Source organism: Microcaecilia unicolor, chromosome 4 (assembly GCF_901765095.1).
Source record: "Microcaecilia unicolor chromosome 4, aMicUni1.1, whole genome shotgun sequence".
Lineage (NCBI taxonomy): Eukaryota > Metazoa > Chordata > Amphibia > Gymnophiona > Siphonopidae > Microcaecilia > Microcaecilia unicolor.
In genome coordinates, this window is record NC_044034.1 from 230,999,139 (window position 1) to 231,015,488 (window position 16,350).

At 43.2% G+C, this 16,350-nt stretch overlaps 1 protein-coding gene across 1 annotated transcript in view; it reads left to right on the forward strand.

The window, feature by feature from the left end:
• The window catches only part of LOC115469041 (tesmin-like), a 263,762-nt gene extending 248,313 nt beyond the window's left edge, over nucleotides 1-15,449 (forward strand). The window contains exon 8 of the mRNA XM_030201307.1: nucleotides 15,257-15,449. Coding sequence (XP_030057167.1) covers nucleotides 15,257-15,449 — 193 coding nt within the window. The remainder of the gene's footprint in view (nucleotides 1-15,256) is intronic.
• The last annotated feature ends 901 nt before the right edge of the window (nucleotides 15,450-16,350 follow it).

A 16,350-nucleotide genomic window follows, 5' to 3' on the forward strand; every position in this document is an offset into this window, starting at 1 on the left:
GGTTCGCCATCCCTAGTAAGAGGGGGCTTCAGGTACCGTCCACACCCTCAAAATTGCCTTTTTCCCCAGCAAGGCCACCTTATGAACAAAAAGTCCATGACTCCTACCACACTGTGTCAATTTCTCATAATGGTCTAGTAACAAATCAACTGCAGACATCAGAATGGTGGACTCCAGGAGACTGCTCAGAAAACATACTATCCAGTTCCAGAATCGTTGTGTTATAGGACGTTCCTAAAATGCATGAATAAAGGAGTTAGGTGATTCCTTACATTTCTGACACAAAGGGGTATCAGTGCCACCCACATGAAACAGCCATGTTTGTGAAAAATATGCCCTATGTAGTACCCGAAATTGATATTCTTGTAAGTCAGCTGCCAAAGTCAGTTGCAATATATGAGATAGCCAATGGATTAGTGAAAGAGTAAGGTGCTACATGTAAATCAGCCGCCCATTTAGCCTGAAGGCAACCAGGATTGGTCTGGGGGAAAAACTGGGTCAGGGCCTTATGCAATAAAGATACTGACAATCGGTCTCTATCTTTCAATTCAAAACAGGACCGTAATTTTTTCTCGAGGTCATCTGTCAGTGCTGTTTTCTCTAATGTGGACACATAGAGGGGCATAATCGAATGGGGCGCCCAAGTTTTCCTGAGGGCGTCCTCGCAGGACATCCCCGTGAAGGGGCAGGGAAACCCGTATTATCGAAACAAGATGGGCGGCCATCTTTTGTTTCGATAATACGGTCAGGGACGCCCAAATCTCAGCATTTAGGTCGACCTTAGAGATGGTCATCCCTAGAGATGGTCGGCCCCGATTTTCGGCGATAATGGAAACCGAGGATGCCCATCTCAGAAACGACCAAATTCAAGCCATTTGGTCGTGGGAGGAGCCAGCATTCGTAGTGCACTGGTCCCCCTCACATGCCAGGACATCAACCGGGCATCCTAGGGGGCACTGCAGTGGACTTCAGAAAAAGCTCCCAGGTGCATAGATCCTTTACCTTGTGTGCTGAGCCCTCCAATCTCCCCCCCAAACCCACTCCCCACAACTGTACACCACTACTATAGCCCTTAGGGATGAAGGGGGGCACCTAGATGTGGGTTTATGGTGGGTTTTGGAGAGCTCACATTTACCACCACAAGTTTAACAGGTGGGGGAGGGGATGGGCCTGGGTCTGCCTGCCTGAAGTGCACTGCAGTACCAACTAAAACTGCTCCAGGGACCTGCATACTGCTGTCATGGAGCTGGGTATGATATTTGAGGCTGGCATAGAGGCTGGAAAAAATATTTAAAATTTTTTTATTTATGGTGGGAAAGGGTTAGTGACCACTGGGGGAGTAGGGGGAGGTCATCGCCAATTCCCTCCGGTGGTCATCTGGTCATTTAGGGCACATTTTTGTGGCTTGGTCGTAAAAAAAAAAAGGAACAAGTAATGGAGGAGTGGCCTAGTGGTTAGGGTGGTGGACTTTGGTCCTGGGGAGCTGAGGAACTGAGTTCAGTTCCCACTTCAGGCACAGGCAGCTCCTTGTGACTCTGGGCAAGTCACTTAACCCTCCATTGCCCCATGTAAGCCGCATTGAGCCTGCCATGAGTGGGAAAGTGCGGGGTACAAATGTTAACAAAATAAATAATGTCAGCCAAATGTTCGTCAGGGACGCCCTTCTTTTTTCCATTATCAGCCAAGGACGCCCATGTGTTAGGCACGCCCCAGTCTTGCCTTTGCTATGCTTCCGACACGCCCCCGTGAACTTTGGTCATCCCTGCGACAGAAAGCAGTTGAGGATGCCCAAAATTGGCTTTCGATAATGCCGATTTGGGCGACCCTAGGAGAAGGACGCCCATCTTCCGATTTGTGTCGAAAGATGGGCGCCCTTCTCTTTTGAAAATAAGCCTGATAGTATCTTAATTGGTTATAAGCAAAACTGTCCAAAAACCACGTGAGGGTTCCCCCTCCCAGAGCCTGTAGGGGAAGCATGGAAACATCTGGATGTAGAACATGGCTAAGGTAATGGATTCCCTATGTCCACCATCTCCGAAAGGTGGTGTTAATCATTGCCTGGCGGGAATGCTGCATTCCCTGGGATAGGGAACAAAACTGAAACTGAGGGTGAGATTCCCCATGCAGCCGTAAGGATTCTTGATAAAGATCACAAAGGGGACACCAAAACATGTCCCTTGAGATACCCTGGGAGCAGTTGCTGTGGTGTGTGGAGAATATAACTCAGGTCTCAAGGAGCAAAGAGTTCGGACTTCATGCGAGGAGTATAATCCTCCTGCTCCAAAAACCAGTCTCCTAAATGTCTAGCGAAACAAGCCAAGTTGAAGCAGAGAGGTCAGGTAAGCCCAGTCTTCCCGATTTCCAGTTATCCATTAGCCAGCGAAGAGCCATTTTAGGTCTCTTACCCTTCCAAAGAAAACATGAAAGGTGACGATAGAGTATTCAAAGGTCCCGCCTCCTAATACATAGCGGTAACATTTGAAGTGTATATAGCCACCTGAGGAACTCTACCATTTTAAATAAATGAACTCTCCCATGGAGATTCAAAGGCAATAACGTCCAACTAGTGCAAACTCATTTAAACGAAACTATTTTAAATGGACTCCAGCAGCGACTCTTTTCACATGAGCATGTAAGCTCCATAGTTCACCTACCTCCTCATCAGTCCCTTTTTTAAAAATATATATTTTGTTTAAATTTATCTAAATTATTTAAATTCAAACATTTAACTTGAAGTAATGCAGGATCTAGACGCCAAACCACCAACATGTGACATGTTTCACTTAAGTTTCACGAAAGTACCTCAACCTGCACTACCCCAGTTGTAAAGGTCTCAAGTACAAAACTTATTATGGATCCAATTTCTCCTTCCTGGGCAGCCGTCTATGGAACGCTCTCCCTAGACCTATCCGAGCAATCCATGACCACCTACCATTCAGAAAAGCACTAAAAACCCATCTATTCAAACAAGCCTACCCAAAAGACCCAGATTAATCTCATGAACCCATCTACCTTACATATACTGAAGAGAAAACGACATTGACCCAGAATCTATCTCCCACCTTACCCTTCTCTCTCTATCACCTGTCTCTACCTACCTACCCATCCATTTACTACCCATCCATCCTTCTATTATGTTATACTTAATTTCCTACTTTACATAACAAAATTCTGTGTTACCTATTACTATGTAAGCCGCATTGAGCCTGCTTTTAGTGGGAAAGTGTGGGATACAAATGTAATAAATAAATAAAGTAATTAATTAATGCTGCCTCAGGATGTGGTCTGGTTTCACTGAAAGTAGAAAAGCTTTAATTAAAAACTTTCAGTATTAGTTTAAATATATATGAAATTGCACTAATCCAAGCACCTAAAAACGTACCTGGTTAACTACTTGGTGTTCACACAATATGCCAAATCCTGCTTCATTCATTACTATTACATACTGACGCTGTGCGTGCACTATCAAATGGCCCAGCATCCACCAATGAGAATATCCCTTTCACATGATAACCAATCCAGTTCAAGATTTAAACCTCATGGGGCAACAGTGTCCAACAAAAATATCCACCTTTGTTCTTAAGCAAGCTATCCATGTCACAAACTTCCCACCTCATCTCTATTTTGTCAACTATTTGCCAACAAATATCTTGTCAGTTATGTTGGCATTCAATCTAGTTGGAGTTCTAAGTGTGGCTGTATTGATACATGACTTGTGCTCAGTTAAGCATTGTTTAATAGGTCTGAATGATCTGCCCACATACAGTAATTCAAACAAGGACTGTATTACATATACCACAACTGAGATGCTCTGCTGAGAATTAGGTGCATGCCATCCTAAACCGTCCATAGTTAATTGGCACCATTGACAACTGCCACACTTATTATGTCCTAACAGAGGTTCATTATGTTGGCAATAGTCACTCTGTTTGTAGATAAGAAGTTCCTCTAAAATCCAGAAAATACTATTTTAGTTACTTTAGATGTGGTGGCTCTTTATGCTCAAATTCCTCAACAGGGAGTGCTGGAGATTATATCAGACACACTGGCTAAACGTGACCCTCGTCAGACTTACTACAAGTTTTTGATTAAATCGGCGACTTTGCTCATCACCAAGAACTATTTTTGGTTTAAGGATCAAATTTTTCCAGCAGGTTCAGGAAGTTGCCATGGGGGCATACCTGGCTCCCTCAATGGCAACTCTATTAGTGGCAGCATTTGAAGCATCTTTGCTTCATTCTTCATCTTGGTTTTCTAACATTACTATTTGGAAAAGGTCTTTAGATGATGTATTTCTTTTGTGGGAGGGTTCAGTAGAACAGCTACATTAATTTTTACAGTGGCTGAATCTCTCATTCCAAAATTACAATTTACTATGTCTTTTGACTTTAAAACTATTGATTTTTTGGATGTGCAGTTAAACATTATAAATAGGCTTACAATATACTGTAGTATGTGTTTTCCTGTCTCCAGAAATTTATTGTTAAACTTCACAAACTTTCACCCATATATGCTAAGGGCAAGTTTATCAATTAGTCAGCACCTTCAAATGAGGCACACTTGTTCCACGGATATGGAGTTTCAGCAACAAGCTGTATTATTGAAGGATAGATTTGCAGCCAGAGGTTACCCCCCTTACCCCTAAAATTATTAAGATGGCTTATGTTAGAGCAAAATTTGCCAAATGTGATTTACTGTTATAATATTCCAGTACTAATCACGAGAATAGACTAGTGGTAGTCTTACAGTTTATTAAGATGGACTTGGGGAAATTCCACTGCTTATTTCCAGGATAAGCAGTATAAAATGTATTGTACTGTTTTGGGATCTTTCCAGGTACTTGTAACCTGTATTGACCACTATTGGAAACAAGATGCTGGACTTGATGTCCCAGTATGGCAACATGTGCTTATGTTCCAGAGTGACTGCTTTAATACATAAGTACTGGAAAATATTAAAAATTCAATCTTGTTTCCAGAGAGCTAGGACTTTATGGGTGTTTCTTATCTACAAACGGAGGGACAGTGAACCCTTGTTAGGACATAATAAGTGTGGCAGTTGTCAATAGTGCCAATTAACTATGAATGGTTTAGGATGGCATGCACCTAATTCTCAGCAGAGGGTAACATCTCATAGTAATACTAATTGTAACAGCAGTTATGAGGTATATGTAATACAATGACTGTGTGAATTACTGTATGTGGCAGATCATTCAGATCTATTGAACAGCGCTTAATTGAGCACAGCACAAGTCGTGTATTAATACAGCCACACTTAGAGCTCTGATTGGATTGAATGCCAACATAGCTGGTAAGATATTTGTTGGCAAATACTTGACAAAATAGAGATGGGATGTGAGGGTGGTGTCATGGATAGGTTGCTTAAGAACAAAGGTGGATAATTTTGTTGGACACTGTTGCCCCATGAGGTTTAAATCTTGAACTGGATTGGTTATCATTAATGTGAAAGGGATATTCTCATTGGTGGACACTGGGCCATTTGATAGTGCACACACAGCGTCAGTATGTAATACTAATGAACGAAGCAGAATTTGGCATATTGTGTGAACACTAAGTAGATAACCAAGTACACTTTTAGGTGCTTGGATTAGTGTGATTTTATATATATTTAGACTAATATTGAAAGTTTTTAATTAAAGCTTTTCTACTTTCAGTGATACCAGACCACACCCTGAGGCAGCATTAAGCGAAACATGACGCATGTTGGTGGTTTGGTGTCTGGGTCCTGCATTATTTCAAGTTAAGTGTTTGAATTTAAATAATTTAGATAAAATTAAACATAAATATATCCTGTATTAAAGAAAAGGGACCGATGAGGCAGGTGAGCTATGAGTTTACATGCTCATGTAAAAAGAGTCACCACTGAGGTCCATTTAAAATAGTTTTGTTCAAATGAGTTTAAAAGGCAACTACAGAAGTTGTTTTTTTTTTGGACTGTACTAAACTCTCCCTCCATATCATTTTAGTGCTGGTTGAGGTTAAATCCAACTGATTCGGTCATCAAGTTTCAAGTTTATTTAAATTTCTTAATCTGCCAGTCGGAGATGCCATCTAGGTGGCTTAAAATATCTTTAAATATAAAAATAGGTAATAGTGTGTACACTCAGACAAACAAACAAACAAACAAACAAACAAACAGATAATTGGATGCTCTACTGAAAAGTATAAGTAAATGCATCCTGAAATAATGTCTTTTCTGACTTAAAGATTGGTAAAGAGGTTTGATGTCACAAGGAAGTGGGTAGAAGTTTCCATAGATGGGGTACTTGAACCAAACAAAATTCAAGCACGAGTGTGTTCATGTAGTATTTGTTTATAAGTCGTGACAATGAGTACGTTTTGATCTTGGGAGGGGAGAGAACGTGAGGGGATATACGGAAGTAGTAGTCAATAAAGATAAAGAGGTTCTTTAGAGGCTAAAGTTTTAAAAACCATAAGTAGTAGTTTCTACGTAATTCGATGTGTCACAGAGTTCCAATGGGATTTTTTTTTAAGCGGTGTGAGGTAGTCACATTTCTTAATTTTGTAAATTAATTGAATGGCAGTATTCTGTACTAGCTGTAAATGATGTAAGTCTTTAAGTCGAAGACCTTTATACAGTGAATTACAGTAGTCAGTTTGCGATATGAGCAGTGACTGAACTAAAATAGTTATGGCCGAAGGGTGCAGGAGAGATTGAAGCCCTAGAAGTGGGCTTTACGTCTGGTTTGTATGAGGTTAATTTTATAATTTTTTTCTGTTTCACCCTTGTAAAAGGGCATTTGTAAAATTACCCCTGGTATACACTTGTAATAATGTGACCTGAAGGAGGCATGTTTAGGAGTATTATGTGAGTAGAACAGGGGCAGAGTCATGAAGTATGTACATAGTTTATAAGCTATCTATGCCTTTACACATACTTCTTGGATCTTTATTTATACATACTCCCCAGCAGATGTAAATGCACACAGGTGCACTTTACCTGTGATTTCTAAAGGTATAGCAAAGCTCTTTTATATATATAGATGCCTATATTGTTTTTATAGAATAGTCACAAAATAGATGCCTATTTGATCTTCCTACCTAGGAAACCTCATAAAATTACCCTGTATGATGAAAATTCAATAACTGTGTCCCATATGTGGATTAGAATAAAAAAAAAGAGAAGTGGTACCCGACGTGGCCATGTTTCACCCTCAGGTTGCATCAGGAGTAAAAACGAAGAATAAAAACCTACATTTATTTATTAATGTATTTATACCCCACATTATCCCCACAAACATACAGGCTCAATGTAGCTTACATAAACCGGAGAGAGAGAGAGAACTCCGGGTGATATCAGATACAAATGAGAATAGTAGAGTAGAAGGGCAAGAAAGAAAGGATACTTTACATATAACAGTACATAAGAATAGGACTAAACAGGATCCACGTATGCCAGCTGGCAGAGGCTATAGTCCTACATTGTTCCCGGAGAAAATGCTTTGGTAAACAGATGCGTTTTTACACTACAATTACACGCTGCCCTCTTGTTGATTTTATTACCTCATCATCTCTCTTGTCCTCTTCCTCCCTCCTTGCTTTTTGCCTTCAACATTTCATCCCTTCCATTGTACCTTCCCCTTTCTATCTGAATTCATCTCGCCTTCGTCACCTTCATCGCCACTCCTCTCCCACTCTCCTCCGCACTCTCTTACTCCTTCTTCTTCTGTCTGCTGGAGACATCAATCCCAATCCTGGTCCCCCTCACCAACCCTCATCCTATTTATGCAGGTTGCACCGTGACCTTTCCAATCTCATCCCTATTCCTCTCCTCCCTCCCTCTTCTCTGCCCTTCTCATGCGCCCTATGGAATGCCTGCTCCATCTGCAACAAACTTTCTTATATCCATGACCTTTTTATCTCTCATAGCCTCCATCTGCTCGCCATTACAGAGACTTGGCTCTGCCCTGAAGACTCTGCTTCAGTCGCAGCCCTCTGCCATGGTGGTTATCTCTTCTCCCATACTCCTCGCCCTACTGGCCGCGGTGGTGGTATTGGACTATTACTCTCACCCTCCTCCAAATTTCAATCTCTTCTGCCACCTCAGTCTCTCTGCTTTTCTTCCTTTGAAGTCCACTCAGTCCGCCTATTCACTCCTTTTCCTCTTCGAGTAGCAGTTATTTATCGTCCCCCTAATAAGCCCCTTTCATCCTTTCTCAGTGACTTTGACGCTTGGCTTTCCTTCTTTCATGATCCTTCTTCCCCCTCCCTCATCCTTGGCGACTTTAACATTCATGCTAATGATCCCTCCAACTCTTATGTCTCCCAATTTCTCACCTTAACATCCTCCTTCAATCTCCAACTATGCTCCACTTCCCCTACTCACCAAAATGGTCACTGTCTTGATCTTATCTTCTCCTATAACTGCTCTCCCTCTAATTTCTTTGCCTCAGATCTTCCCCTCTCTGACCACCATCTAATAACCTTCACACTTAAACTTCCTCCTGCCCAATCCCGTCCAATCTTAACCAATTTATCTAGGAATCTCCAGGCCATTGACCCCACTACCCTTTCCTCCAATGTCTTGAACCTCTTCTCTACCACTGCACCATCCAAATCTGTCAATGAAGCCGTCTCTTCCTACAATACTATTCTATCCTCTGCTTTAGACACTCTTGTACCTCTCATGCCCTGTCCCATAAGGCGTGCCAAACCTCAACCTTGGCTGACCTCTAAAATCCGCTACCTCTGGCTGAAATATCGTGCCCTTGCTGACTTCATACATTTCAAGTTCATGCTAACCTCCTTCCAATCTGCTCTTTTGCTTGCCAAGCAGGACTATTACATCCAGCTGACTAATTCTCTCGGCGCTAACTCTTGACTTCTCTTCACCACACTAAACTCTCTCCTCAAGGTGCCTCCATCTCCATCTTCCCCCTCACTATTTCCTCAGAGCTTTGCTGAGTTCTTTCACGACAAGGTTCAGAATATAAACCTCGAATTCTCAGCCAAGCCACCCCCACCTCTCCCTTCACTTGTCCCTCCCCTTGTCCGTTCTCCTCTTCCCAACCCCTCCGTCCTTTTCCTCCTTTCCTGAAGTCACTGATGAAGAAACTACTCATCTTCTCTCCTCCTCTAAACGAACTACCTGTTCCTCTGATCCCATTCCTACCCACCTTCTTAACACCATCTCTCCTACTCTCACCCCTTTTATCTGTCATATCCTCAATCGTTCACTTTCCACTGCGACCGTTCCTGATGCCTTCAAACATGCTGTAGTCACACCACTCCATAAGAAGCCTTCACTTGGCCCTACCTGTCCTTCCAACTATCGGCCCATCTCCCTCCTCCCTTTCCTATCCAAGATACTTGAACGTGCTGTTCACCGCCGCTGTCTTGACTTTCTTTCATCTCATGCTATTCTTGACCCACTCCAATCTGGCTTTCGCCCTCGTCATTCAACTGAAACTGCGCTTACAAAAGTTTCCAACGACCTGTTTCTGGCCAAATCCAAAGGTCTATCCTCATCCTTCTCGATTTATCCACCGCTTTTGACACTGTTGATCACAGCCTACTCCTTGATACGCTGCCTTCACTTGGATTCCAAAGCTCTGTTCTTTCCTGGTTCTCCTCCTACCTCTCGCTTCACACCTTTAGTGTACATTCTGGTGGATCCTCTTCCACTTCTATCCCATTACCAATCGGTGTACCTCAAGGTTCTGTTCTCAGTCCTCTCCTGTTCTCCATCTACACTTCTTCCCTTGGTTCTCTGATATCATCCCATGGCTTTCAATACCATCTCTATGCTGACGACTCCCAGATCTACCTTTCTACCCCTGATAGCTCAACCAGCATCCAGACCAGAGTATCAGCCTGCCTATCTGATATCGCTGCCTGGATGTCCCAACGTCATCTGAAACTTAACATGGCCAAAACCGAGATTCTCATCTTTCCCCCTAAACCTACTTCTCCTCTCCCCCCTTTTTCTATTTCTGTGGATGGCACTCTCATTCTCCCTGTCTCATCAGCTCGTAACCTTGGGGTCATCTTTGACTCCTCTCTCTCCTTCTCTACTCACATTCAGCAGATTGCCAAAACCTGTCGTTTCTTTCTCTATAACATCAGCAAAAGCTGTCCCTTCATCTCTGAGCACTGTACCAGAACCGTTATCCACACTCTTATCACCTCTCGTCTTGATTATTGTAAACTGCTTCTCACCGGCCTCCCTCTTAGCCATCTCTCTCCTCTTCAATCAGTCCAAAATTCTGCTGCGCGACTCATTTTCCGCCAAAGTCGCTATGCTCACATTAGCCCTCTCCTTAAGTCACTTCATTGGCTCCCTATCCGTTTCCGCATTCAATTCAAACTTCTCTTGTTAACCTATAAGTACATTCACTCTGCCGCTCCCCAGTACCTCTCCACTCTTGTCTCTCCCTATGCCCCCCTTGAGTACTCCATTCTGTAGATAAATCTCTCTTATCTGTCCCCTTCTCCTCTACTGCTAATTCCAGACTCCATTCCTTTTATCTTGCTGCATCTCATGCCTAGAATCGACTTCCAGAGCCTGTACGTCTAGCCCCGTCTTTGGCCGTTTTCAAGTCCAGGCTAAAAGCCCACCTCTTTGACACTGCTTTTGACTCCTAACCACTACTTACTTGCCCTGTACCCCACCTCTTTATTTCCCTTACCTCTTAATTGTTCTGTCTGTTTACCTGTCTTACTTAGATTGTAAGCTCTTTGAGCAGGGACTGTTTTTTGTGTATGGTGTACAGTGCTGCGTATGCCTTGTAACGCTATAGAAGTGATAAGTAATAGTAGTAGTTTTTAGTGCCTTGCGAAAGGTAAGGTAGTCTCTCTGACTGATTATGGCTCTAGGAAGTGCATTCCATAGTTGTGCACTGATGGAGGGAAAGCTTGATGCCTGAATAGATCCATGCTTACAGCCTTTCCAGCTGGGGTAGTGCAGGGTGAGATATAATCTTGATGACGGGTCAGCATTTCTGGCTGGCAAGTCAATCAAATTCAGCATGTAACTTTGGACATCCCTGTTGATGATCTTATGAACCATGGTGCAAATTTTGAATTCTATGCGCTCCTTGATCGGAAGCCAGTGAAGTTTAGCAAGAAGAGGCTTCGCACTGTCGAACCGGGCCTTACTGAAGACAAGTCTCGCTGCTGTATTTTGGACATAATCATTAAAACAGAATAGTTAAAAAATAAATAAACTTGAAATACCAGAATCAACACTTACATACAGAGGACAGGTATATTCAGTGTGATAACGTGTGTGTTTGAAAAATGAAAAAAAACTGTTCTTTAAAATCAATAAGTGCAGGACCGGTCTTAGCAAGTGCGGGGCCCTATGAAGACCAATTTGGTGGGGCCCCACCCTAGCCCCGCCCCACCCCACCCTAGCCCCACCCCATTGATAAGATTATTCCATTTTTAGAACATTTTTTTATTTATGAAATTTCAAATAAAGACAAATGAAGCAAACTTGTACAAAAAAACTGATTGAAATAATAAGCACAATGCTATCATGAAATCTCCCCTCCCCAGAAATTATTCAGTTCAAGTCCACTACAATTAGTAGTTCCAATTCTCATAACAAAGGAGAATAAATGGAAAATTTATTAAGAAAAGATCCAGTACTTTCAAATTTCCCTATTACTCTGTAACCCATCAAACCAGAGAGGCAAGTAGCCACATCAGTTACTAAAATAGTTTGAACTGATTGTACCTACTTTATATCAGATTTTGCTACTTCATGATTTCCATTCTCAGATTTTAGCTTAGTAATCTTTTCTTCCTGTGCTTGCAGTCTAGCTTCCAAATGATTAATTCGAGGTGTCATATCATTAATTACTGGAAGCAGTGTTTTAGCTAAATCTGCTATTGCCATCCAAATTTTTATCAGGAGAAATATCTGCAGATCTATGTGAAAATAACCCAGATATGTTAGAAACAGCCTCTTCCAAGCCAGAAGATCTTACTTGCTCAGCTTCTCCAGCAACTAATGTTGTTGGGCCAAATTCCTCTCAGGGAGGCAGACATTTCCAACCTTTGCACCGTCCGCAAGCGTCGTTAGATGAGAGAGACACTTCTCCTGATCTCCTGCCTGCATGGAAACCGATTTCAAATCGGCATAAGTGCACAACTGTTGGCGTCAGCAACGATGGCTCACCTCACGTCCTCACCACCTCCGACCAGGCTCCAGCTTTTCCCGCTCAGTGACTCCCGCCCTTGCGTCCGGAAACAGGAAATACATCAGAAGGTGGGACATTGAGCGAGAAGTTGGTGCCTGGAGGTGAGCCGTCACGCTGCAACTGTCTGTCGTCACCATTGGGGGCAGGGCCGTCGCTGCCTGGGCTGGCTCGCTGGCAGCGCTCAGTTAGTCGCCAGGGTCCGGGGACTCGGGAGCTGACAGCGGGCTCAGCGGGCCCTAGCCGGGGGTGGGCGCCGCGCCGGTAGTGGCGGGAGCAGAGCGGCTGAGCTGCGGGAATGTTGATCATCTCAGGCGACTAAGGCGAGCAGCGGCGGAGGTCGGAGCGGAGGCACGAGCGAGGCAGAGTTGAGGCGCGCTGCGTGGGGCCCCCTTAGGCGTGCCGTGCGGTGCCCCCTTAGGCGCGGGGCCCTATGCGGTCGCCTTGGTCGCCTCTGCCTAAGACCGGCCCTGAATAAGTGCATCAGTGTATCATGCATTTTTTCACTAGCAAAAGATAACCCTGAAACAAGTGGTGAATACAGAAATGTGTCCCTAGTGCACAGTGCTTCAAGAGAGACATGGTACTTAATAATTTGCCATCAATACCTACCTAAAAGTGGTTAAAACAGAGTTTACCCAGTGGCGTAGCAGGGGGGGGGCTGCCACCCGGGGCGGGGTGGTTCGCCGTTGCACCTGCCCCCCGGGTGCAGCACGATGACACCCCCCCCCCCCGACCAGCTCCCGCACCCTACCTTTAAAAACAATATCGGGAGGCGAGGCGCAGCGCCTCGCGCCTGCCCTGCACGTAAACAAAATGTCGACCGTCGGGCCTTCTTTCGCTGTGTCTGTCCCGCCCTTGCGGAAATAGGAAGTTGTGTCAGCGGAGGGCGGGACAGATAGAGCTAGGGAAGACCCGACGGTCCACATTTCTTTTACGTGCAGGGCAGGCGTGAGGCGCTGCGCCTCGCCTCCCGATATTCTTTTTAAAGGTAGGGTGCGGGAGCTGGTCGGGGGAGGGGGTGTCGATTTGCCGAGGGGGGGAGCTGGCAGGGAGCACCCCCCCCCCTGAGCTGACACCCGGGGCGGACCGCCCCTCCCGTCCCCCCTTGCTACGCCACTGAGTTTACCCCTAAAGTTAACTTATTACACAACCTAAAAACAAATTTAAAACAAACATAAGAATAACCTTTTCAAAGCATTGTACTCCTGTACTGAAAATCAAGCCTGCTCAAAAAGCAGTTCAGAAAGCTCGGCACATACTCACATTTATCTTGCAGTACTCCGTGTCTGTGAAAGCAGCATCGTACAATTACTTCCATTGGCTACTTTGTATTCACTTCCCAAAGTTCAAAGGTCACAGCTAAAGAAACTTTGAAAATAAGAAATCATTTTACAAATAATGGGGTCCTTTTACTAAGGTGCACTGAAAAATGGCCTACAGTACTGTAGGCACAGTTTTTGGGCGCGTGCAGAATCATTTTTCAGCGCACCTGTAAAAAGGCCTTTTTAAAAGGACATGCAGCAAAATGAAAATTGCTGCACATCCGGTTTGGGTCTGAGACCTTACCGCCAGCCATTGACCTAGTGGTAACGTCTCATGCAGAAACCGAGCGGTAAGGACCTACGCACACTAAATGCCACTTCGCATGCATCCGATACGCACGGCAGAAAATAAAAATTATTTTTTGGCCGCGCATATCGGACACACAGCAAAAATGAAATTTCCACAAGAGCCACGCGGTAGCCGTGCAGTAACTCCATTTGGCGTGTGTTAGGCCCGCGTAGACGCTTATGCAGCTTAGTAAAAGGGCCCCAATAACTGTTAATCTTTAAAAATTACCAAAACAACATGACTAGTGGCTGAATCATATAAAAAAAACATTAAAGAGAACAAATATTTAAAAACGCTGTATAGCACTTATAAACACAAAATATATAAAATAAAATTCCACAATCAAAATCACAAAGCAAACCTGGAATCGCTAAAAATTAGTTCAAAATGACTTAAAACCATCACAAAAATGTTTTAAAAACGTTAAAAGGAATTAAGAAAGCCATGCATTTCAGCCGCCATCGTGCCATGCATTCCAGTGATGTCATTGGCTTGTCCAATGTTCACTGTACTACAATATAAAGGTCACATCATAAAACTCCATAAAACATAAAATCTTTACACAAATGAATGTTAAATCATAAAAATACTGACAGAGCAGTGCTAGAAGCTGGAATCTGACTAAAACAATTTCAAAAACAATCTTACAAAACACTCCTAAAAAAAAGTGTAAATTGTTAAAGATTTTATGTTTTATGGAGTTTTATGATGTGACTTTTATATTGTAGTACAGTGAGTATGTGCTGAGCTTTCTGAACTGTTTTTTGGGCTGGCTTGATTTTCAATACCGGAATGAAAGGCGTTAACCAGGTTATACTTATGTTTGTGTTAAATTTGTTTTTAGGTTGTGTTATAAGTTAACTTTTAGGGGTAAACTCTGTTTTAACCCCTTTTAGGTCGGTATTGTTGGTAAATTATTGCGTAGCATGTCCCTCTTGAAGCACTGTGCACTAGAGACATATTTCTGTATTCACCATATGTGGAAAAAATGCATGATAGACTGATGCACTTATATTGATTATAAAGAACTGTTTTTTTCATTTTTGAAACACACACGTTATCACACTGAATATACCTGTCCTCTGTATGTAAGTATTGATTCTGGTATTTCAAGTTTATTTATTTTTTAACTATTGTATTTTAATGATTATGTTTATTAAGAACATTTATTATGTGTGTTTTTAGTTTTAGTTTTTACCCCTGACACAGCCTGAGGGTGAAACGTGGCCACGTCAGGTAAGTTTTAATAAACCACTTTTTTTTTAATTCTGAACTGCTTTGTTAGTGGATTAATTTGAGGCAGATCTGTGCCTGTTTCTTTTTTTGTTGTTGTTTTTGTTTTCCATATATGGATTATAAACTAATAAATAAATAACATTTAAGTGCCTTGATACATTACTGTGAACACTCATACCCAGTGTACCTTTTTATGTATTCTTATTATCTTTCTCTGAATAGAATTGCACTTACCTGCATTTCCTGGGAAGTAGTGGAAGCAACATGTGCCTGTCTGTTGGCTCAAGGAGAAGAAGCTGAAAAAGAGGATTGTTCCATCTGCTTAGCAGAACAAATGATCCTGGAAGAATTTGGGAGATGCTTGTCACAAATTTTATATTCAGAATTTCAATCTAAAGGGTTTCAAATGGAGTGACTTTACAAGGCAGATTTTAGAAAGGACACATAGAGGGGAATCCAAACCTTCAAGTCAGGGACTATGGAATTCTGATCCTATTCTACAAGAGGCTCTGCAAAAAATAAAGACGCTTGGAAAATAGGAGTAGGGCTTCATGTCCAAGTCCCTCCATGTCCAAGGAAAAAGCGATTTTAGAAAGCTGGATTTGGGGAAAAATTAACTCCTCCCCTCCCCCCCCCATTCACATGAGAGCAGCTTTCTAAAATCGCCTCTCCCTCTAAAAAGGGCTCAACTCCAGCAATGGTGGTTCTCCAGTAGGCAGCCCCTAGCCTAATGCAAGCTTTCCCAATCCCCTGGCAGCCAGCAAAGCTATCTCTTGCATCACCCAACACCCATGACAACCAGAAAAGTCATCTCTCCCCCCAATAGCCACGAAAGACATCTCAAAAATCCCTCTTGGCAAAGGAGACCTCCCCCCATATTTGGCCCATTTGGCAGCCACCCCAAGACCATCCCCCTGGGGCCCAAGGTCCTCACAAATAGGACTTGAGCTGCAAGTCCCCTTACCACCACCCCTTGACCTAGTCCATAGGCTTTCTGGTGTTCCTGGCGTCTAGTGGGGTGGAAGTGATGCCTACTTGTGCTTCATGTCTTCTGTGTCTTTGAGATAGCCACCAAGATGTCTTATATATGGAAGCCTGATCCCTAGTAGTAATACAGTGATATTACTTGTAGAGGTCTTAGTGGTCATTTTGAAGCCCAAAGGAGATGAGGCAGGAGCTTGTGGGCATCTCTTCTGTCCCACGAGACCACAGGGACCCCTGGTAAGCTCCAAAACTGGGTTGGGGGGGGGTCTTGTAGGTCAAGGGCCATTTTTGAGAGCCTTGAGCCTCACGGGGTGGGTGAGTCTGGCAGATTT